General features: G+C 39.0%; 1 protein-coding gene across 1 annotated transcript in view; it reads right to left on the minus strand.

Moving 5' to 3' along the window:
- Positions 1-24,595, minus strand: part of RXFP2 (relaxin family peptide receptor 2) — a 367,668-nt gene that overhangs the window by 10,717 nt on the left and 332,356 nt on the right. The window contains exons 14-16 of the mRNA XM_089690886.1: positions 18,600-18,671; positions 3,608-3,837; positions 1,477-1,887 (exon numbers count right to left, since the gene is read on the minus strand). Of these exons, the coding sequence (XP_089547012.1) occupies positions 1,477-1,887; positions 3,608-3,837; positions 18,600-18,671 (713 nt within the window). The remainder of the gene's footprint in view (positions 1-1,476; positions 1,888-3,607; positions 3,838-18,599; positions 18,672-24,595) is intronic.

Consider the following 24,595-nt stretch of genomic DNA (forward strand, 5'->3'; position numbering starts at 1 on the left):
TAACACGGAAGAACCAAATGAAAATTATAATTTAATTTGTTTTATTTTTGTCACGGGACTGTAATTATATATATATATTTTTTGGGATTTTTTTGATTTTTTTGTCACTTGATTTTTTTGTCACTGGACTTATGATTCTAATGTTTATATATTTTTTTTATATATCAATTTATTTATATATAATTTATTATATATATCTTTATCAGCACAGTAATGTTTTTTTAAAGCTGAGTAATGTAATTGACCATGTGGGTTTGCGCTGGTTTTCATTGTTAAAAGTTTTTTTGGTCTTTTGTACCTGTGCACAGCAGCATCCCACGGGGATTTGTGTGGTAAATAGGAAGTCCTGAGCGCTGAGGTTTTGTTTTCTTTTCTGCACCTAAAGTAGTGCATGCACTACTTTCAAAATTGGTGTGACTCCGACCAAGTTGGAATCACACAGACATGACTGCTTTAATTGCAGACAATAGGGTGCGACTTGCCATGCGATTTGAAATTTACATCGCATGAAAAATCACATGGCACGTCACACCCGGTATGACCGGGCACCTGTCGTCACATGGTCTAACATAGTGATGGATGACTTGTTCTTTGCTCTGTATTTGTACAAATTAGAAAATATGATATATATTGATTTGCATGTGTATAACTTTGATTCATTATAAAGATGCACAATTTTTATCACACTTAAAGACATCATTTTATTTTTCTTATCATACTGACAATTTATAAATTTATTTATTTTTCAGTTTTCTTGTGTGAGAAATCACACATGTACAGTATGTAAGTATGCGGCTGGGTGCTGACAAACCGTCTTTTGCATTTCTCCAGTTTTTAATTAATTCTAGTAAAATACCAAATGATTTTTTTTTTAAATCCTAGCCAAATGTTTTCTTCATTTCTTTCTTCAGCACAGCTCTGTTCTAATGCTGGAACCAGGGGCGGACTGACAACTCATGACTGACAATAGGGGATCATGGGGCCCCTGTGTCCTCACCCACACTCAAACTACACCTAAAAAAGCCTATGAAAGGTACTAGGGGCATCTCATGGGGCCCCCTACTGACCAGGAGCCCTCGGGCAGTGCCTGAGTGTCTGAATGGTCAGTCCACCCCTGGCTGGAACTGTGGAGAGAAAGCCCCACATAATCTATAAAATGACCTGTCAAAACTTATACAGAGCTATGGACTCCTTTCCTGACTCCATGTGAAATAATTGGGATAGTAATCATATTACTTTGCTGGCATATTATGTAAAGTTAATGTGGAACTTGGTACTGAATTGAAAAACTTGCGATTGGTTGAATTTGTACTGCAGAATCAGTGCAAATTTTACTGGACAGCACCAAGATCAGAAGAAACATGTTTCTTTATCTGGTAAGTGAATTGGTGCATATCCATCTTCTCTTTTCTTAGGTAAAGAAAACTATTGACCCTCACAAGAAAGAAGTAAATTGCAAATGAAAATATAACTCACCTAGAAATATTCCCAAAGAATATCCCTTGCCTCCAGGCTCTTCGGTTTGATCTGGATACAAAGGGAAACAAACACCATTTTTTCCATAGTAATTTCCAAAAAAGTCTTCATTCCAGAATGGAACTACAGCAATTATAAATCCAATGACCCATATCGTCATCAAAATTATAAATGTCTGCCGTTGGCCTGGACGAATGTTGCTGAATGGAAATACAATAGCTAGGTACTTCTCCAAAGTCAAATAGGTCAGAAGCAGAACAGATACTTCTGTAGACAGCATGGCTAGAAATCCAAGGCTCCTGCATTGTAGACTTTCCATCCATAGCAAGGCATACTTTTTATACTGTCCACGGTACTTAACATCAAACACTCCAATAAAAAACAGATAGACACCCATCAGACAGTCAGCACCTGTTGGGGAGAACAGAAGTGAAAGTTTCAATGTACTGTAGGCAGTTTGATGACATTGATCTTTGTACTGTATATTCAATATATCCATATACTGTATTAAGTGTATTCAAATGACCTATTATAAAGGAAATCTGTACTGAGAGAGATGCAAAGGCTCCTGGACCTGAATAAAGCTGGAGCACTACAGTGGAAAGTGTAACTAGTAGGTTGGCTAGTAACAAATATGGGGATTCCTCCATCTACGTCGTTTGTATCAGTGGAGGAATCTGCTGGTTGAATGAAAAAAAAGAAAGAAAAAATAACACTGTATGGCCAGCTTTGGATTGACATGTAGTTATAAATGGACTTTAAGACCTAAACAGATTAACCGCTTCCCCGACACCCTATAGTAGAACTACTGCTACAGGGTGGCAAATCTGTGCAAAATTACAAATATATACATGATTTGCATTTCTGGGGAGGGAGCGGGCGTGCGCGCCATCCTACCCGCACGTTGGCGGCTAGGAATGTCAATGACCAGGTCCCGGCTGGAGATTCCCCGCCGGCACCCTGCGATCGCCGTGCAAAGCTGACAGGGGAGAGACCTCTGTGTAAACACAGGTCTCCCTCCTACCAGCAAGGACATGCTGTTTTGTATTTCTCTGCACAGCAGAGAAATAAAAGACAGAATTTCTCATAGATAAAACAGCGCACATCACACACAGTAAAACACACACAATTAACCCTTTGATCGCCCCGGATATTAACCCCTTCCTGCCCAGTGTCATTAGTACAGTGTCAGTGCTTTTTATTTGCACTGATCACTGCATTAGTGTCACTGGGGATGTCAGCGGCAGTTAGTCAGTTCCCCCCAGTGTCAGAATGCCCACCGCAGTCCCACTATAAGTCGCTGATCGCCACCATTACTAGTATAAAAAAAATTTAAATTCCAGTATATATACCGCCATTTGTAGATGCTATAACTTTCAAGTAGCAGACATGTAGCAGAATACATTTTGGCCTAAATTTATGCCGAAAGTTGATTTTTCAAATTTTTTTATTGCACATGTTTAATAGCAAAAAGTCAAAAATATTGTTTTGTTTTCAAATGTATCGGTCTTCTTTTGTTTATAGCGCAAAAAAATAAAAAATGCACAGGTGATCAAATGTCACCGAAAGAAAACTCTATTTGTGGGAAAAAAGGGACAAATTCTATTTATGTACAGCATTGCATGACCGCGCAATTGTCAGTTAAAGTTATGCAGTGCCGAATTGCAAAAAATGGCCTGGTCAGGAAGGGGGTAAATCCTCTGGAGGGCAAGTGGTTAAAGCTATATTTCAGCTAACACATATGTGGCAGTTATAACAACAGTTTTGTTTTCATTTAGAAAATGAGTTTGAATCCTATAAATGAAAGCTGATAGTTGTAAGCACCCTTGCAACGGTAATATAGATTGTCCCAACCCCACTAACTGACACTTTTACTGGAGAGCATGGCCCTTTACAGGAAATACAAAAATAACATATTTGCTGGAAATAAGTATGTGATAAAGGAGACACAAAAAACTGATGCATTAATGCTAGTGAGAGACTACATCACATTTCTCATTTTTTATTTTGTCCAGAGTTATACTTTATGTGAGATAAAGAGCTTGCTCTAATCTGGCAATGAAAGCAGCAAACCACCACTTTTATATTTTCAAGATGTTATTCCTTTGACCGTGAATATGTGTATACTTACAGCACAAGATCTTTATGGACATAGTGTGAGTCTTGTTTTCTGATTGAATAAATGATCGCATTCCAATGACAAAGATGTTGCCGAAGCAGGTAATGCAGGCTATCACCCAGACAAAGACTCGGAGAATTGTGTTGGCCAGGAGGTTTTCAAATGATGAAATACCGTCTGTAAGTGGTGTACATACCCGCACGTGAGGTGCATAGGAACAATATCTGAATTTTTTAAAATATCTTTAAAAAAAAAGGAAACATAATTTCAAGATTCGGACAAAGGAGACTCCCATTAAGAAAAAAATAAAATAAAATCATGTACAAAGAACATATATTAATAACACACATTACTTTTTGGCTAGTGGATTGACAGAGAAGAATAAATATCCATAAAATCATAGAGTCTGGTAACAAATATTAAAAAGATGGATAATATAACATATTTTTCGCTCCATAAGACGCACCTGACCATAAGACGCACCTAGGTTTTAGAGGAGAAAAACAAGAAAAAAATATTCTGAACCAATGGACTGCAGACACAGTACAGGAGATGACCAGAGACTGCAGACACAGTACAGGAGATGACCAGAGACTGCGGACACAGTACAGGAGATGACCAGAGACTGCGGACACAGTACAGGAGATGACCAGAGACTGCGGACACAGTACAGGAGATGACCAGAGACTGCGGACACAGTACAGGAGATGACCAGAGACTGCGGACACAGTACAGGAGATGACCAGAGACTGCAGACACAGTACAGGAGATGACCAGAGACTGCGCACACAGTACAGGAGATGACCACAGACTGCAGACACAGTACAGGAGATGACCACAGACTGCAGACACAGTACAGGAGATGACCAGAGACTGCAGACACAGTACAGGAGATGACCAGAGACTGCGGACACAGTACAGGAGATGGCCAGAGATTGCAGATACAGTACAGGAGATGACCAGAGACTGCGGACACAGTACAGGAGATGACCAGAGACTGCGGACATAGTACAGGAGATGACCAGAGACTGCGGACATAGTACAGGAGATGACCAGAGACTGCAGACATAGTACAGGAGATGACCAGAAGACATAGTACAGGAGATGGCCAGAGACTGCGGACACAGTACAGGAGATGACCAGAGACTGCAGACATAGTACAGGAGATGACCAGAAGACATAGTACAGGAGATGACCAGAGACTGCGGACACAGTACAGGAGATGACCAGAGACTGTGGACATAGTACAGGGGATGACCAGAGACTGCGGACATAGTACAGGAGATGACCAGAGACTGCAGACATAGTACAGGAGATGACCAGAAGACATAGTACAGGAGATGACCAGAGACTGCGGACACAGTACAGGAGATGACCAGAGACTGTGGACATAGTACAGGGGGTGACCAGAGACTGCAGGCAGTACAGGGGATGACCAGAGACTGCAAGCAGTACAGGGGATGACCAGAGACTGCAGACAGTACAGGGAATGACCAGAGACTGCAAGCAGTACAGGAGATGACCAGAGACTGCAGACAGTACAGGAGATAACCAGAGACTGCAGGCAGTACAGGGGATGACCAGAGACTGCAGACAGTACAGGAGATGACAAAAGACTGCAGACAGTACAGGGGATGACCAGAGACTGTGGACCTTTGGGGAGGGAGGGGGAGCGGGTACCTGAATTTGACAGGTATCTGCTCCCACTTCCGCGGAGTTGTCCTCCCTTTAGTGTGGGCACCGGGCTGTGACAGCCAGGTGCCCACTGCACATGCACAAGAAGCTCTGCTCTTTGTGAATGGCCCAGCGTCTTCTGGGACACATGACAGGTCCCAGAAGGCGCCGGGCCATTTACAAAGCGCAGCGCTTCTCGTACATGCGCAGTGGGCACCCGGCTGTCACAGATGCCAGCGCGGGAAGATGCCGGCATGGGAAGACTGTACAGCGCTGTGCCGAGGAACAGGTAAGGTTCTGCTGCAGAGAAGAGCTAGTATTCTGACATGGTGGCGGCGGCGGAAATACCGGACCGGTCGCTCCATAACACGTATATGCAGTTGCACAAATATACAAATTGCAGCAAGAAAATCTCTCTAAATGCAAAACATGGAGCTAATAAAATCCTTGGCCTAAAAAATCTAATTATTTTATTATCTTTTCAAAGTGTTTCTCATATGTCCTTTACACAATTAGACTCCGTTCACACCTGTGCAGTTTGATTTTTGTCTGTTTTGCAGTGCTTTTCGCAGTTCGTTTTGCATTTTTCTACATGTGTTTTTACTGCGTTTTGCATTTTGTTGAGCTTTTTTTTTTTTTTTAAAAAAAATTGACATTTTTTTCGTTGCTGCACAGAATAAAAATGCAATACGCAAAATCTGGCAAAAATGCACTACCATGCATTTCAGCAGCTTCTCTATTGAACTCTATTGTAGCAAAAACGCTGCTTTTTGTTTTTATAAAAGTCCCTGACCCTTTCCAAAAATGCAGCAGCTCAAAAAAGTATAGATGTGAACATGTTCCATAGGAAACCATGTTAAATGGACTGTAGTGCATTTCTGCAAAAAGCACTAAAAAACGCATAGGTGTGAACGGATCCTTAACCACTTAGAGTGACCAATCACAGCAGGTCACATGACAGTTGTATACAATGGATGGCTTCAAAAAAAAAAAAAAAAAAAAAAAAAAAACCTGAATGAATCGATGTCAAGTAATTCTTTGCTATAAGCAAATTGTGTAAAAAAAAAAAAATACAGATCACTTCCCCAAAGTAGTACAATGTTACTATGGTAACATTGTACTACTTTGGTCATAGTTAAATATGAAAAAAAATCTTAAAAAATTAAAAAAAAAAAAAAATTTTTTTTTTTCATACTGTCACCAGTCAGTGTCCCTGTTCACCGCCATGCCAGTTATATGATGATGCTGTACTGCACTGGTGACAGTATGTAAAAAAAAAATAGTGAAAAATTATGACAAAAAATACAACTTTAAAAAATTTGCCATTCCTCTTATGAAGTACGTCGGACTGTCTACTCTGCAAAAAGGGGTCATTTGGGGGATATCTGTACTGTTCTGACATTCTTGGACCTCAAGAAAATAGATTGGCTGTCAGTACTTCAGGATTGATCAATATTCAGATCTATACCATAGTTTGTGAACTCTATAACTTTCCTACAAACTAAAAAATACATCCTAATTTGGGTTGTTTTCACCAAAGACATGTAGTAGAATACATCTTGGCCTAAATTTCTGAAGAACAATTATTTATTTGCAAACTTTTATTATTTTTTTTTTTTTATTTAAATTTTTATTTATTTTCCATATATATTGCACATTTCATCATTGTTCTCATACAAACAAATTTGCATATCTTTAATAACATTTCTATCAATCTTTATTCCCAATTACCACCCCCACACTATCTAATTTCCCCCCACCCAAAAAAAAAAAAAAAAAAATAAAAAAAAAAAAAAAAAAACAAAAAAAAAAAACCTCCCTCCTCCAAAATAAACCCACCCACTCTGCATAATTCTATTATCCCTCTTCATACGCGAATATAGGGTACGAATCCTTCTGTCTTTCTCACATAGTTACTTCATATATTTCACCATGAATTCTTCCCATGTTCTCCACCTCTTATAGAACAACCCCATCCTGTCTTCCTGCATATAGCACAGTCTCTCCATCTTATAAATTTGATTAGTTCTTTCCACCCAATCCTCTATCTTCGGCACCTCTGGTTTATGCCAAAACTTAGGTATCAACCCCTTCGCCGCATTTAGATAGCACCATATACCCGAATCCTTGTAGTTATTTACTGATAACTCTGTACTATGTAGGAGACATACTGCTGGGTTCAGTCCTATCTTTATCCCCGAGATATTCTCAATTAATTGAACGATCATCTCCCAGAAACCTTGAATTTTTGGGCACTCCCACCATATATGATATAAGGTGCCTATTTTTCCACATCCCCTCCAGCACTCTAGTGAATTTTCCCCACATATCTTATACTCAACATTCGGTGTGATGTGCCATCTTGTTAAACACTTGTAATTTACCTCCACCTCTCTCATACTTATATTCTCGTGTATTAATCTGTATATTTTTCTTTGCTTATCCTCGTCAATCTCTATTCCCAAATCTCTTTCCCATTTACCTATATACATTGGTTTTGTGTAAGTGTCTAACTCAGTGAGGATTTTATAAATTTTTGCGGTGCCTCGCCTACCATCACCTCGTGTTTCTAACAACCTCTCAAAGCCGTTCCAATCCTCTCTCGATCTGAACGGTCTTGGGAGGTTTCTGACAAAGTGTTTTAATTGATAATATTTCCATTCATCTATTTTAATAAAAAGTTCCCTTTTATCCCCTTTCAAATCACCAAGTGTTCTCAATTCCTGTCCATCCATTATGTCTCTCAGTTGGATATCTTCTTTTCTAATCCATTTCCCTATACTTTCCTCCTTGCCTGGGGGAAAATAATCCGTATTCCTCAGTGGTATTAGTTGTGAGTTAAAATCCCATTTCATAAATTTATGCAATTTGTCCCAAACATTAAAAACATTTAATGTAAAAACACTCGTGGTATCTTTTAACCCCCTATATTGTGCTGGTGCCCAAATAGTTCTCTTCAAGGTAACTCCACTTAGTTCATTCTCAATCTGAACCCACTTTTTCCCCTCATAATTATATGTCCAATCATAGATTCTCGCTAAGACTACTGCTTTGTAGTACCTTTTAATATCTGGCACTCCCAAGCCTCCTCTCTCTTTATTTCTATTTAACAAGTCATATGATATTCTGGGTTTTTTATTTTTCCATATATATTTTGTTAACATCTTTTTTATTACTTTAAAAAAGGCCTCCGGAATTTTGATTGGAATCATCTGAAATTTATAGAGGATTTTTGGTACAATTATCATTTTTATCAGGTTTATACGGCCTATCCAGGATGGGTTACTTCCTTCGAATCTCCTTAGTTCCTTCTTAATCTCATTTAAGAGTGGGATATAATTTAATTTATACAGGTTTATATATGAGGCAGAAAGTTTCACCCCCAAATACTTTATCTCTCTATTTTTCCATATAAAGGGGAATTCTTTTTGTATTTTTTCTTTTTCACTGTTTGAAAGGTTTACATTCAAGATCTCAGTTTTGGTTGGATTAATTTTCAAGTTTGATAACTCCCCATACTCTTTTAAGCTCTTCATTAGAATTGGGAGTGTTATCCTAGGATTTCCCACATAAAACAAAAGATCATCCGCATAGGCAGCTACTTTATGTTCGACTTCCCCAATCTGCACTCCTTTTATATCTAAGTTCTTCCTAATAGTTGCCAATAATGGTTCCAATGCCAATACATACAACAATGGAGATAATGGGCAACCCTGTCTAGTTCCATTTGACATTCTGATAGGTTCCGACCTCTCTCCATTAACCATTACTATCGCTGAGGGCTCTCTATACAGCTTTCCTATCCATTCTCTCATTCTTACTCCTATTCCTAGAGTTTCCAGGGTATCCATCATAAAACTCCAATCTACTCTATCGAATGCCTTCTCAGCATCGATCGAAAGTACTATTACCGGGGTTTTCCCCTTTCTAGCTTTTTGGATAAGCAACAGAGTTCTTAGGCCATTATCTCTGCCCTCCCTCCCCGGGACAAAACCCACCTGGTCCCCCTGAATCCATTCTGGCATGAGATCTTTTAGTCTATTTGCTAGGACCTTAGCATATAGCTTGATGTCTATATTCAAAAGTGATATCGGTCTAAAGCTAGAGCACTGAGAGGGATCCTTCTCTTCCTTTTGTATCAGCACCACATGGGCCTGTAAAGATTCCCTTCTCACCTCCATCTCTCCTCCCAGGGCGTTCATATACAGTCATGGCCGAAATTGTTGGCACGCTTGATATTTCTCCAGGAAATCATGTATTTCTCACGAAACGTATTGCATTAACACATGTTTTGCTATACACATGTTTATTCCCTTTGTGTGTATTGGGACAAAACAAAAAAAGGGAGGAAAGAAAGCAAATTCGACATAATGTCACACAAACCTCCAAAAATGGGCTGGACAAAAGTATTGGCACCCTTTCACAACTGCGGATAAATAAGAATGTTACAAGCATGTGATGCTCCTGTAAACTCACCTGGGGCAAGTAACAGGTGTGGGCAATATAGAAATCACACCTGAAAGCAGATAAAAAGGAGAGACGTTCACTTAACCTTTGCATTGTGTGTCTGTCTGTGCCACACTAAGCATGGACAACAGAAAGAGGAGACGAGAACTGTCTGAGGACCTGAGAACCAAAATTGTGGCAAAATATCAACAATCTCAAGGTTACAAGTCCATCTCCAGAGAACTAGATTTGCCTTTGTCCACAGTGCGCAACATTATCAAGAAGTTTGCAACCCATGGCACTGTAGCTAATCTCCCTGGTCGTGGACGGATGAGGAAAATTGATGAAAGATTGCAACGCAGAATAGTCCGGATGGTGGATAAGCAGCCCCAAACATGTTCCAAAGACATTCAAGCTGTCCTGCAGGCTCAGGGAGCATCAGTGTCAGCGCGAACTATCCGTCGACATTTAAATGAAATGAAACGCTATGGCAGGAGACCCAGGAGGACCCCACTGCTGACACAGAGACATAAAAAAGCAAGACTACAGTTTGCCAAAATGTACTTGAGTAAGCCAAAAGCCTTCTGGGAAAACGTCTTGTGGACAGATGAGACCAAGATAGAGCTTTTCGGTAAAGCACATCATTCTACTGTTTACCGAAAACGGAATGAGGCCTACAAAGAACAAAACACAGTACCTACGGTAAAATATGGTGGAGGTTCAATGATGTTTTGGGGTTGTTTTGCTGCCTCTGGCACTGGGTGCCTTGACTGTGTGCAAGGCATCATGAAATCTGAGGATTACCAAAGGATTTTGGGTCGCACTGTAGGGCCCAGTGTCAGAAAGCTGGGTTTGCGTCCAAGATCCTGGGTCTTCCAGCAGGACAATGACCCCAAACATACGTCAAAAAGCACTCAGAAATGGATGGCAAAGAAGCGCTGGAGAGTTCTGAAGTGGCCAGCAATGAGCCCAGATCTAAATCCCATTGAACACCTGTGGAGAGATCTTAAAATTGCTGTTGGGAAAAGGTGTCCTTCCAATAAGAGAGACCTGGAGCTGTTTGCAAAGGAAGAGTGGTCCAAAATTCCGGGTGAGAGGTGTCAGAAGCTTATTGATGGTTATAGGAAGCGACTGATTTCAGTTATGTTTTCCAAAGGGTGTGCAACCAAATATTAAGTTAAGGGTGCCAATACTTTTGTCCAGCCCATTTTTGGGGTTTTGTGTGACATTATGTCATATTTGCTTTTCTGCCTCTGTTTTATATTTGTTCCAATACATACAAAGGGAATAAACATGTGTATAGCAAAACATGTGTTAATGCAATACCTTTTTTGTGTGAAATACTTGATTTTCAGGAAAAATATCAAGGGTGCCAACAATTTCGGCCATGACTGTATCTCTTCAGTTTGGGTATTAACAGGTCACTGTATTTTTTATAGTATCTCACTGTATATCCATCTGGGCCTTTTCCCCGTCGGAGTGTCCTTTAATGCTCTTATTATTTCCTCCTGTGTAATTTCCAAGTCAAGGGAATTCAGTTGATCATACTTTAACTTCGGTAAACCTGCATTTTTTAAATATTCCCTTCTTTTCTCTCTTCTCTCATTTCCATTTATATTTACTGGGTCTTGGGAGGCGATATTATATAGCTTGCTGTAATATTCTTTAAACACCTCGATGATCTCTTTAGTAGAGTAAACCATTTCCCCCTTGGGGTTTTTTATTTTCTCAATATAATTTCTATTTTTCTTTTTCCTCAAAGCTCTCATTAAATATTTTCCTGGTTTATCTCCCCATTTATATCTCTCACTTGCAACTTTATTAAAGACTCTTCTCTTCTCCTCCTCCAGCAATAGCTCTAGTTCTTCTTTCTTTTTTATCACCTTCTGTTTTATCTTTTCTGATCTTTTATTTTTATGTATTTGCTCTAACTCAGCTATTTCTTTTAACAGCCCAGTAAATTTTTCTCTTCTTTCCCTTTTCTTTTTTGCCCCAGACGCAATCAGGATACCTCTTATATAAGCCTTATGGGACTCCCACACTGTAGCCATCGATACCTCCCGTCTCATTCTCTCGAAAATATCTTTCAATCTCTTCTCTAATTTTTTGATCCACTTCCTGATCCAGGAGGAGAGCCTCGTTCAGCTTCCAACCTATCCCTCCTGTCAATCGTCTACTCCACCTCATTTTCAATGAAACAGGGGCATGATCCGAAAAAGACATCGCCTCAATTTCTACTTTATCCACCAAATCTATAAGCTGATGATCTACTAATATATAATCCAATCTGGAGTACATCTCGTGTGCTTTAGAGAAGAAGGTATAATCTCTCTCTTTTCCATGAATCACTCTCCAAATATCCACCAGTTGACACTCCTGGATCACCCTCTTCAGGCTTCTCAGAGCTCTACCTCCATCTCTTTGCACAGAAGATGTCGTATCCATTTGTGAGTCCATACAAAAATTCAGATCACCTGCCACTATCAAACGTCCTTTCTTAAAGGCCATCAGTTTTCTCAGGACACCCTTCAGAAAAACTTCTGGTCTTTTATTTGGGCAGTAGATATTTACAATTGTACATTCTTGCTCTTGTAATCTACCCTTTAAAAACAGAAATCTTCCCTCAGGATCAACCTCTCTCTCATCTATCTCCAGCCTTACATTTTTTTCAAACCCTATTGCTACTCCCTTAGCTCTCTTGATTGGGGAATCCGCATAAAACCATGTAGGGTAACTTCTAGAGTACAACTTTATATTTGACTTAATCTCTAGGTGTGTCTCCTGCAGGAATACCACCGAAGCTTCCCTATACTGTAGCTCCTTAAATAATTTAAATCTCTTCCCAGGGCAATTCAATCCCTTTACATTATAAGTTATAAATCGGAGATCTTCCATCTTTCATGTCTTATCCTTTCTCTCTTTTCCTATCTCTCTCTCTCGCCCATTATACAGAGTGTTACCCCTAAAAACCCCATCCTCCCTATCCCTCCCCCCCTGAAATCTCCCTCCTACCCAACCTCCCCTCTCCCCATCCTCCCCAGGCCTCCTGTGCCCACGGATCATTTTCCACCTCTGATCCCTCTATAAGGGTTCGACTCTGACAATGACCGCTCACCTTCCCCCCCTCCTCCCCGGTATCCCCTTATCTATTGTTTCTCTATTTCCTCTTTCAACCAGCTGCCACTTTCTTGACCCACCACTGTCCAGCACTCCCTCCCCCACATCCCATCCAGGTATCTCTTGTCTCTGCAGTCTCAATTTATCACAAAATTCTTCCATATCTTCCGGAAATCTCAATATAGCTGTAGTTCCATCCCTCCACCCAATTAAACTTGTGTCCCGGCCCCATCTGTATTTCACATTATGTTTTTTCATCACTTCTAGATGAAAAAGTTTGCAAACTTTTATAACAGAAACAAAGAAAAACGTGGTTTTCTTTAAAAATTTTTGGTCTTTTTTTGTTAATTTAGTAAAAAATAAAAATCCAGCAGTGATTAAATACCACCAAAAGAAAGCTCTAATTGTGTGAAGAAAATGATAACATTTTAGTTTGGGTACAATGTTGGATGACCTCGCAATTGTCATTCAAAGTGTGAGAGCGCTGAAACCTGAAAACTGGCCTGGGCAGGAAGGTGTAAAATTGCCCGGTATTGAAATGGTTAAAGTGGGAATACACGATTAGAAAATCAACCGATCGGTCATCCGATGACTGAGAGGCGTTCTTTCGTTGGTCAAAGTTGTGGCCCACATTAACCAATCTAAAAAAATTGTTTGTGGGGCAATACGTAGTGTTGACGTCTTCCGTACAAGTGGAAGTGATGCAGTGGGCGTGTGACCTTGTAGCCACGCCCAGAACGAGCGATATACACAACAATTACCATAATGAGTATAATATAATTTATTACATGACCTATATACATAAATAGTGATACATAAAATATAATATGCAGAATTCTGGTTTCATTATCTCATTAGGCCAATCTACTTTTAACATCTGGATTTTTCGTTCATGTTTATGAAGATTCCTTGGACATAAACATCCTGGTCATCTTCTGTTTCCGCTCATGCGTAATAACGCTTGATAGATTTTTTTCATACGACCGTCATACCACCGCATAGAAAATCGCTTGTTCGTATGCGAAACGACAACATTTTTCACTGTTGTTCAACTGGATTTTTTCATTTACAATATCGTTATTGGGTAAAACATTCTGCTCATCAATGAAGAGAAAATCATTCGATCAGTGGTTCTGCGACATTTTTCGTAAGATTTTCTTATCGTGTGTATGGGGCATTAGTGAAGTTTTATTTACTGCACACAGAAAATGATTATTTCTTTTCTATGACAAATCATAAATGGTAGACATACCTTTGTATGTACTGTAGGTAGCTGCAAAGTCAGTGGACCACTATATTAAATATAATTTAAAGTGGAACTATAGTTCTGTAACTCACTGAGCAGGAAGGCTTTTTATTGCAGAAGTGACATGCAATGCTTCTTCTGCAATATACTACACCTACCTGCCTGATCACAGCAATCCCTGGAATGGAAACTGAGCTGCGCATATGCAGCTGAGCTTACCGTGACTGACCCGATCCTGTGTGTGATGACTAGCTCCTGTACATGTGCAGAAGTGACATCATCCTGCGCTGGTCAATGAAGAAGCCTGAAATCTGGTAATCTAGACATGTGCAAAATGAAAACATTTGTTTTTTTTTTCGTTTCAGTTCATTGTTTTGCTAATTTTGTTTAGTTCAATTAGTTAAATCCATTTTTCAGAATTCGTTTTATTTATTTGAATTCGACCGAATTTGAAATTTCGGTTAAAAAATAATTCCAACAGATTCTAAAACAATTCTGATGGATTCAAAAATAACTAATATTACAATCCATAATCCACAATCCATATGTGTTTTTGATGATATATGGGCTATATGAAGAGTTGCGTGGTCATATTGGAAATTTCTATTTCATCAAAAGTACCATTGTTGATCACTACTCACGTCACCATAGCGCATATCACAATGTTTTGTAAAGTATTTTAGTCTTTTCAAATCTTTTCTATTCTTTTCTATTTTTTATACTCTATTCTAATGTATTCTGTTCAAATTCAAATTGATTCTATTCAAAATTCGAATTTCGGAAGGGAGTTATATTCTTTCTATTTTATTCTATTCTATTGTTTTTCTATTCTATTCTTTGATATTATATTCTTCTCTAATTTCTGCTATTCTATTCCTTTATTTTCTGTTCTATTTTGCTCTGTTTTACTATTACTATTCTATTCTAATTGATTTTATTCTATTGTATTCTTTGATTTTCTATTCTAATCTTTTCTATTCTAATGGATTCTATTCTTCTCTATTCCTTTATTTTCTATTTTGTTTTGTTTTACTCTATTATTTTCTATTGTATTCTGTTCTATTCTTTTATTCTATATTCTGTTCTTTTTTTTCCTCTATTCTCTGCTATTCTTTTCTGTTATTTTATTTTCTATTTTATTCTATTCTTTTCTATTCCTTTATTTTCTGTTTTATTTTGCTCTGTTTTACTATTACTATTCTATTCTAATTGATTCTATTCTATTCTTTGATTTTTTATTCAAATTTTTTCTATGCTATTCTGATGGATTCTATTCTTCTCTATTCCTTTATTTTCTATTCTGTTTTGTTCTGTTTTACTCTATTATTTTCTACTGTATTCTGTTCTATTCTTTTATTCTATATTCTGTTTTTTTTTCCTCTATTCTCTGCTATTCTTTTCTATTATTTTATTTTCTATTTTATTCTATTCTTTTCTATTCCTTTATTTTCTGTTCTATTTTGCTCTGTTTTACTATTACTATTCTATTCTAATTGCCTATATTCTATTCTTTGAGTTTCTATTCTAATCTTTTCTATTCTATTCTAATGAATTCTATTCTTCTCTGTTCCTTTATTTTCTATTCTATTTTGTTCTGTTTTACTTTATTATTTTCTACTGTATTCTGTTCTATTTTTTTATTCTATATCCTGTTCTTTTTTCCTCTATTCTCTGCTATTCTTTTCTATTTTATTTTCTATTTTATTCTATTATTTTCTATTCCTTTATTTTCTGTTCTATTTTATTCTATTCTTGTTTTCAAATTTGAATTGGTTTTCAAATTTTAATTTGTTTTCTAATTTGAATCAATTAAAATTTTGGCTGAATTTTGTTTCTGTATCTCAGATTTGTTTAAATTCGTTACTCTTGTAATTCGGATACATCCAAATCTCCGAATAATGGAAAATTTGTCCAAATTTCAATTCAGAACGAACCGAACATGTCTATGGCACACAGGAGAAGATGCTGGTGCCAGAGGGACCGTTGGAATGGTGATTATCTCTGCCTTTAGTTCTGCTTTACTTAGTAGAGTTCCATATTAGTTATAAATAAAGTGGAACGTTTGGAGTTTAAAGGATAAGTGCACCTTTGGAAACATGTTACATGTTCCACTTATTTTTGAGGTGGAACATGTAACATGTTCCCATTCCTGCAGCCACTCCCGGATCCTCCTCCTCCATGTGACAGTAGGTTGGGGCACTTCTCCCCACACCCACTGCCACTATTTGAAAAGAGCATGGCCATGTGAAGCTCCATCCAAAGTTCTGTGAATAAAAGAACTACAAGTACAGACAGCCTTTGCGGCTGACTTCTTGAAGTTCTCAATGAACTACCATGAACTCTCTAAGCAGTTCATTGATTCTTCCTGTCATTGTGTTACTGCTTGCCCGTAGGAGCAGACAGCTTACACTGACAGTCTGCAGGAGCTCTGCATTACACTTGTAGTCTGCTGATCGAGAAGATGAACCTATCTTTTAGGCAATATCCTTTATTGGCCAACTTAAGTCATTAAAGATGCAAGCTTTCCATACACGTTTGTAAGGGGGACCACGATTGACCAACTTTTGGCACCAAATTATTAGAACCTCCACCCAGCTTTCTGGATGGGACAGTGACCCTCTGCTGGTAGATAGAAGCCTTCCCATATTGTGTCCAATAACTGGCCATAAGCCTGCTCACGACATCCCTGGCCTTGACCTTTATATTCATAAAGAAAGGAATGTCCACACAAGAACTATATTTTCCACATTTTACTGTAGCTTGGGAAGGTGGCAGTGACATGTAACATCACTCAGTCACTCAGGTGAAGAGCGCTGGCACAGTTATTAAACCATCTCCCTTTAGCATCTCCTCTCTCCTCTCCTTGGAAGCACCACGGTGTTGGGACCCATTTCCCTGTATACTAGACTCCTCAGCATTTCGCTTCTGTCAAACCAAGATTAACAAGGTAGTCTTCTGTAGTATGCCAGTCTCTCTCTCTGTCCCATCCAGGCACGCTCCCTGATGTTACTCTCTCTCCCAGGGGTACTAGTACTCATGTCAGAGAACACTTAGCTGGGCCTAAAAGGCCTTTTGCATAGCACTCACAGTCCACTTAAGACCATCACAAGAGTCAGGGTGACTACACCTGGTTCTTCTGGGTGTTAAACTACCTCACCTGGGGCTTCAGCTCTGTTAAGGGCCCTTGGAAGCATAGCCATACAAAGCAGTGTGCTTACAGTATAAAGCACTCACACAGCAAAACAGCACACAATTAACCCTTTGATCGCCCCACATGTTAACTCCTTCCTGCCCATTGCCATTAGTACAGAGTCAGTGCTTTTTATTCACTGTATTGGTGTCACTGGGGATGTCTGTGACACCAGGTCAGTTCCCCCCAGTGTCAGAATGCCCACCGCAGTCCTGCTATAAGTCACTGATCGCTGCCATTACTAGTAAAAATAAAAATTATAGTATATATACCGCCATTTGTAAACGCTATAATGTTCATGTAAACCAATTAATTTACACAGGAATTTTTTAGCAAAGACATGTAGCAGAATACATTTTGGCCTAAATTTATGACATTTATTTTTTAAAATTTTTTACTGGACATGTTTAATAGCAAAAGGTAAAAAAGATAATTTTATTTTCAAAATTGGCGGTCTTTTTTTGTTTACAGTGCAAAAAATAAAAAACACAAAGGGGATCAAATACCACAGAAAGAAAGCTCTATTTGTGGGGAAAAAAAGGACAAATTTCATTTGGGTGCAGCGTTGCATGACCGCGCAATTATCAGTTAAAGTAATGCAGCACTGTATAGCAAAAAATGTCCTGGTCAGGAAGGGGGGTAAATCCTCTGGAGGGCAAATAGTTAATGAATGAATGAATGAACAAACCCACAAAACTAGAATGAACACTCAAACCTAACTCCTCATAACCATATCTACATCATATTTAACCACATGTACTGATCTCTATAGCTACGCAAGATTTTTGGACACATACAGTAAACATAGGATTTGTGGGTACAAACTGAACAAGGTTTTACAAAGGAAGAAGGTAAGTGGTTGTGATATTATCAAGTTAGCTGATATTCTGTCTAGAATTTCTGTTTGAGAGAACTAATAACCATCATTCTGGGGTCTCCAGGGTGGCTAATATTTTTTATAAGGCTGCATAATTTTGTCACCCTGTGGCAACCGTCCTCCTCATTACAGATTTACAGTCATATTCAATAAAGAGTACTGATTCTTTAACTTGAACTTGTGGCCTACTAAAAGACTGGAAACTGTGTGGCACCACAAAGAGGAAGCCATATCCATGAGCCCTGAAACACAAAGCACTCTATTATACAAATGTCAGCATCAGTTCCTGAAGTCATCCTTAGTCTTACTGCTTCCCATCTTATTCTTAGCCAATAGCTATGCCCAATGGCCTAAATTACCATAAAAAGACACAGATAGCACTAGGAATGGGAGGAAAATATACGAAATAGCTGTGTGTGTTAATAAATGAGTGTGTCTTTCAAAAGATACATACATGTGAGTCAGATTCTTCATTGGCTGGAACATTCTTGTGCTTATATTCGGAATTTCGATTTTTTCCAGAGCTCTAAAAAATAAATTTTCATTCAGTTTAATGTAATTATTTTATGATACATTTTTAAATAGATTCTATAAAAAATATACTGTAAACATGAGTGACATGGAGTACAATAAGTGTACACCTATACAGACTGTTTACATAATAACACTGTGTAAGTACATACATAAGAACATTTCTATACTGGATATATTCATGATTCCTTAGCAGTCTCCAAACCAGGGACAAAATGCTGCCCTTTGCCTGCCCTTATTCACCCTTGGGGGCACTATTCAATGCTGACACCAACAATAGGGTATCATTTTTGTCAATGACACCAACAATGGGCTACTATTCTGCCCACTGACACTAAGGATAGGACACAATTCCCCTGCTGACAGCTGAGTGTAAACAAAAGAATTGGCTAAATGCCAGAAAAACAGACACAAAAACCACTGGGAAAATGCTAGAAAAAACGCTAATATTAGTGTTTTTATCCAGATTTTTTCCAGCATTTTCAGCTCCTGGTGTGCATTGAGCCTAAGTTTGCATGCTTTGGTATTTATGCATTTAAAGGGTTAGTGTCTACCTTAATTATTTTGTATACAGTATATATGTAGCGTTATTCACACCTCAAGAGATAGCTTCCTTTTTATGGTTCACACATTTGTGGATTAATGCGTTTTATTAGTATACCAACCCAGAAGTGCTAATTTTTATTGTGATTTTAAAGGCTCATAGTTTGTGACAGGGGCGGACTGACAACTCATGGGGCCCCCGGGCAATAGGGGATCATGGGGCCCCTGTGTCCTTGCCCAAACTCAAAAAAGCCTATGAAAAAGGTACCAGGGGCATCTCATGAGGCCCCCTACTGACCCCGGGCCCTTGGGCAGTGCCCGAGTTTCCAAATGGTCAGTCCGCCCCTGGTTTGTGAGTAATATATTAATAAAGCACTTTTATGTAATTACATTATAGAGATGCTTTTGTTTTCCATTTGAGCTTTGCTGGGCTGTGAATTAATAAGTGAGCTTTGAATGTGGTGGATTCTGTTCCTTTGCTGTACTGGTGGAAATGAAGGAGAGTGACAGGCTGATCCTAATGAGTGCTCTGTGTGACTCACTTTGTAAAAGAAGGGGTTGACAAATTTTGGTCAGCCTCCCTCTGTATATCATTGATGGTCCAGTTAAAGAGACAGTATCCCTAATGCTCTCATGTAACTCACTCACTTGTATGTTAAGTGAGTCAATTATATTTAGTGAGCGTTAGTAAAATCAGAAGATTATGCTGTATAGTATTTAATAGTATGTGAATATAATTTAATTGTGCCATATTGGAATTATCAGATCTACTACACCATGAGAGTCTGTTTGTTACACTGGTTATGAGCTCATTGGGAGACAAACTGGGTCTGGAACAGTGAGCAAGAAGTCCCTTATAGGAATACAGAATAACTATTGTGGACATCCAAAGGGTGGATTTATCTAAGGGAAATGCCTATTTTGACTGTTATATGGATATATACTGTATGTGGATATTATAATGAGTCCTTTGGTCCAATGAGCCTTTTACTATACTGATCTATGCAAGTTATATTTGGACATCCTCTGAGGTTGAAAAGTACTCTGGACTGGAATATATAGTCTTATCAATATATTAACATATATTAATCTAAATCTGTCCCCTTGGCAAGCCCTTCTAAACCGACCTATAAAAAAAAACGCCTACACATACTAAGAAATGAATATAATTTATTTTCTTAGCAGCTAGAATGGCAATTGTCAAATCCTGGAGATCCTCTTCTATAACGTTTCATTTGATCAAAACAAAGTTGTCATGGAATATGATAAATTAAAGATTAACTGCTATATTGAATGATAGCATGATTTTATTTAATGAAACATTGAAGCCTTGGGTACAGTGTCTTGCAAAGGACAGTAATTGATTCAATAGAAATTCATTTCAAATATTGTGCACTTATCATCTTCTTCTCTTCTTTTTTAGCTTATCCCCTTCTTGATTTCTCCCTTTTCTTTTTTCTTTCTCACCCTTTTTTTAAAACCTTTAGGAATTCGCTAAAAACATTACGTGCCAAATATAATATATATATATATGTATATATTATACATATATATTTTTTTTCATATGACTTATTTTTTTCCTTTCACAGGACATTATTTGCTCATAATCCATTCACTTAACACTAGTTAACTTTCTAATTCCTGTAATTTACATGTAAAAGATATTGTTCTCTTTTCTGATTTTAAGATACTGCAATATGAAGTTATTTTTTTCCCTTTTAACATCTTTTCTGAGTCAAGGATCAAGTGGAAGAAAGTGTAGAGGAAATTTGATAAATAAGGGGTCAGTATATTTTGGTGAACCTTCAATTAGTCTTAGGAATGTGTAGGAGAAAGTACTGATACATACAGTATATTGTTATTTGAAAAGCATTGGGGTAATGTGCATTGTGAAGCTGATCTTATACTTGCATACATTTCTATCATAGTCTAAAATGTATGCTTGTAAAACAGGCTTTGAAGTCCAAACACTTGTGCCCTTAGCTCTGTGATAGTGGTCAGGATTTGCCTTTCAACACCATACAAATTTAAAATTGATTGATTTGTACACAATATTCTTTTAAAGAGGGACTTCAACTCTGTGTTATCTTCTTTCTAATCCCCTTATAACTTGTTCACTGAGTTATCCTCAAAATACATCCAGAGAATCTAGTGTTGTCCTGCTGCAATATGCTGATCCATCGCCGAATGCAGGGACCTGCACTGCCTGCACTTATGTCATCAGGGAGTGCTGTCTCTTCTGAGTTCCTGCAGCCAACTCCCTGATGATATGCATGTAGCACAGTGCATCATCAGGGGGCCAGCTTCAAGAATCAGGAAGACACAGCCGCCCGTCTTGACTTGCAGCGATGCATGCCCTGTACCCTGAGGCCTCTTGGGATACGTGATGTCAATATCCCAGGAGGTTGCAAGCCACTGGGAATCATTCTCACCTAGACAAGAATCCTTGGGGTGCAGGAAGAGGAAAATGGTATTAACAAAATAAAGAAAAAATAAATTAGGTAGGAGTGCAATGATGACAAGTACTGTAAGTGGGGAAGGTGAAGGTCTGCTTTCAGGATTATGCATTCCTCTTAAAACAGTGTATTCCCGAGTATGGCTGAAAATAGTTCTTCGGCTTTAAGGGTAAATAAATGAGAAGACATGCAGATAAATTTTGCAATGTGATGTCTAAGCTGTCACTACAAGCTTGGCTGAGACTGCAGGGTGATGCTGTTCAATGCAGGGGAAGTTGAAATCTAATCTTGACACTCTGAGTAATCCCGTATGCTTTGAGTGGAAGATTTGTATTGAGCTTCATTATAGAATACTTGCGCAGTTGGAAAAGTGTTTGCTTTTCATTGTATTGTGTAGCATTAAAGTGAATGCTGTCTTTAGCTTCTGTGAATGCATAGATTGCAATTACTCTGAATTGTGGGGGAGGTTTGGAACACCAGGATACAAAAAAATGGAGCAAAATGTCTAAATACGGCACTTTGTATACACATACCTATTATTTTATTTATGTGTGACAGATATAGATACATCATTTTAAATTTAACAGCAACAGTTAGGGGCTTCCTCACAAAAAAAAAAAAATCACTCAAAACATTTGAGCAGCTTTTGAAGTTTTTTCTGCAGTGCATTCAGTGCACTTGATAGGGAATTGGAAGCATTTGTTTGTAAAGGTACTGGAATGACAGTGATCTCTACTAACTTACAGTATGTAATATTCTCAGTCTACATCCTTTCCTGTACCAACTGTTTTTATTTAAGCAGAATTTCCAGGTATGGACACTTTTTACGGCAGGGTGGTGACAGCAGGCTCTCCATCTTGAGAATGCAAAGCATTCTCTGAATGGTGCCCGTGCTGAGCAGCAGACTTACTGAGTTCAGAATGCAGCAGGGCAGTTGCTCAGCACAGGAACTGGAAGCAAGTGGGGGTGACTGGAGTAGAGTTGTCTACTTCAGTGATTTCCAGCTTCCAGGAGCATTGGGCTGGTATGGTGTATTCATAGAGTGGCCCATATACAAAGACTTGGAGTGCCTCTCAAAGAACTGCAAAACTTCCCCCTGCAGTCCAAAGCACATATTGAGTGCCAACGTTCAAACAAGCTCATCCAACTAGGTGAAATAGATTGGAAGAGAGAAAGTGGAAATGTCACACTGCGGGCCCAGCTACCAGGCCCGGCTTGGCCATAGGGCACACCAGGCATTTGCCCGTGCCGCTCACCAAGCCTCTCCGCAGCCGGCTGGCCATCCATCCATTTAGTGCAGCTGCTGGGCTGCATGTCCTTGGGACTCGGAAAGCAGCTGTGGCAAATAGGCTGCTCTTTGAACCAGCGCTGCTCACCATGCCTCTCTACAGCCGGCCGTTCAGCTGTCAGGGCCAGGGGGCAGCAACGATAGGTCAGCAGACTGTGAAGGGGGAGGAGCTGGAGGAGACCCCATAGCCTGATGTCGGGTATAAGTGTCACTGCTGCCGCCTGCAGATTCCACAAACTGGGGAGAAAGTGAGTGCAAACTGATATTAGAAAAGACAGTTTGTGAGTTTAACTTTTTGATGTGCTGACAAGCTGTGTTCACTTTGCCTTCTGTTATCCTCTAGCAACCAGGCAGTGAGTGGTAATGATGTGTGTTAACCTCTAGTAACCAGACAGTGAGCAGTAATGATGTGTGGTAACCTCTAGCAATAGAAAGAAGTGTCAGCCACACACCGGAAGGTAGATGAATATAGTGTGTATTTATTGATCCATAGGGCACGAGATCGTGTGAAATGCGTTAACAGGTTCTGCATTCATATCCTGGTGTTTTGTGTGTCCTATGGATCAATCAATACACACATTCATCTATCCTCCAGTGTACATCTGACCCTTCTTCCTATTGTATCGTGTGTGGGGGCGAGCCAGAGTCAGCACCTGTTGTGGATTGATATGGATTGTTTGCCTGAGTGGTATACCTCTGTTCTTCGGTAACCTCTAGCAACTAGGCAGTGAGCAGTAATGATGTCTGGTTAGCTCTAGCAAGCAGGTAGTGAGTAGTAATGATGTGTGATAACCTCTCGCAACCAGGCATTGAGCAGAAATTATGTGTGATAGCCTCTAGTAACCAGGCAGTAAGCAGTAATGATGTGCGGTAACCTCTAGCAACCAGGCAGAGTGCGGTAACCTCTAACAACCAATCAGTGAGCGGTAATGATGTACAGTAACCTCTAGCAATCAGGCAGCGAGTGGTAATGATATGTGTTAACCTCTAGCAACTAATCAGTCAGTGGTAATGATGTGGGGTAGCCTCTAGCAACCAGGCAGTGAGCGGTAATGATGTGAGGTAACCTCTAGCAACTAATCAGTGAGTGCTGAGCAGTAATGATGTGCAGTAACCTCTAGCAACAAGGCAGTGAGCGGTAATGATATGCGGTAGCCATAGCAACTAATCAGTGAGTGGTAATGATATACTGTGATGTTCTGTGATTTTGAATATGAAACATATATGCCAAAACATTTTATATATTTACATCATTTCAAATGATTGATAAATTGCAGTGACTGAAGCAGGCTAAATATAACTAAAAGACATTGAGAAACTGGTAGTTATTATTATTTGTAATTTGGTTTTAAAAAAAATGGACTGCTCAGTCTAAAATGCCCAGGCCTATTTTTTGTTCCAGTATGGGCCTGGTCAGGATAGACTGTCCCCAGTGCTCACAGTTCCCCCCCACCAGTTTTCTCTTTCTCTCTCTCTTTCTTGCTCTCTTTCTTTCTCTCTGTCTCCTGTTTCCCTCCTTCCTTCTTTCCATCCTTCCTTCTTTCCCTCTTTCCTTCATGCCTTTTTTTTTCCATCCCGCTTTCCCTCCTTTCTTTCTCTTCTTCCTTCTTTCCCTCTCTCTTTCTTTTCCTC

The sequence above is a fragment of the Staurois parvus genome, unplaced genomic scaffold (genome assembly GCF_062004578.1).
Source record: "Staurois parvus isolate SC_StPar_1 unplaced genomic scaffold, SC_StPar_1.0 ptg000544l, whole genome shotgun sequence".
Taxonomy (NCBI): Eukaryota; Metazoa; Chordata; class Amphibia; order Anura; family Ranidae; genus Staurois; species Staurois parvus.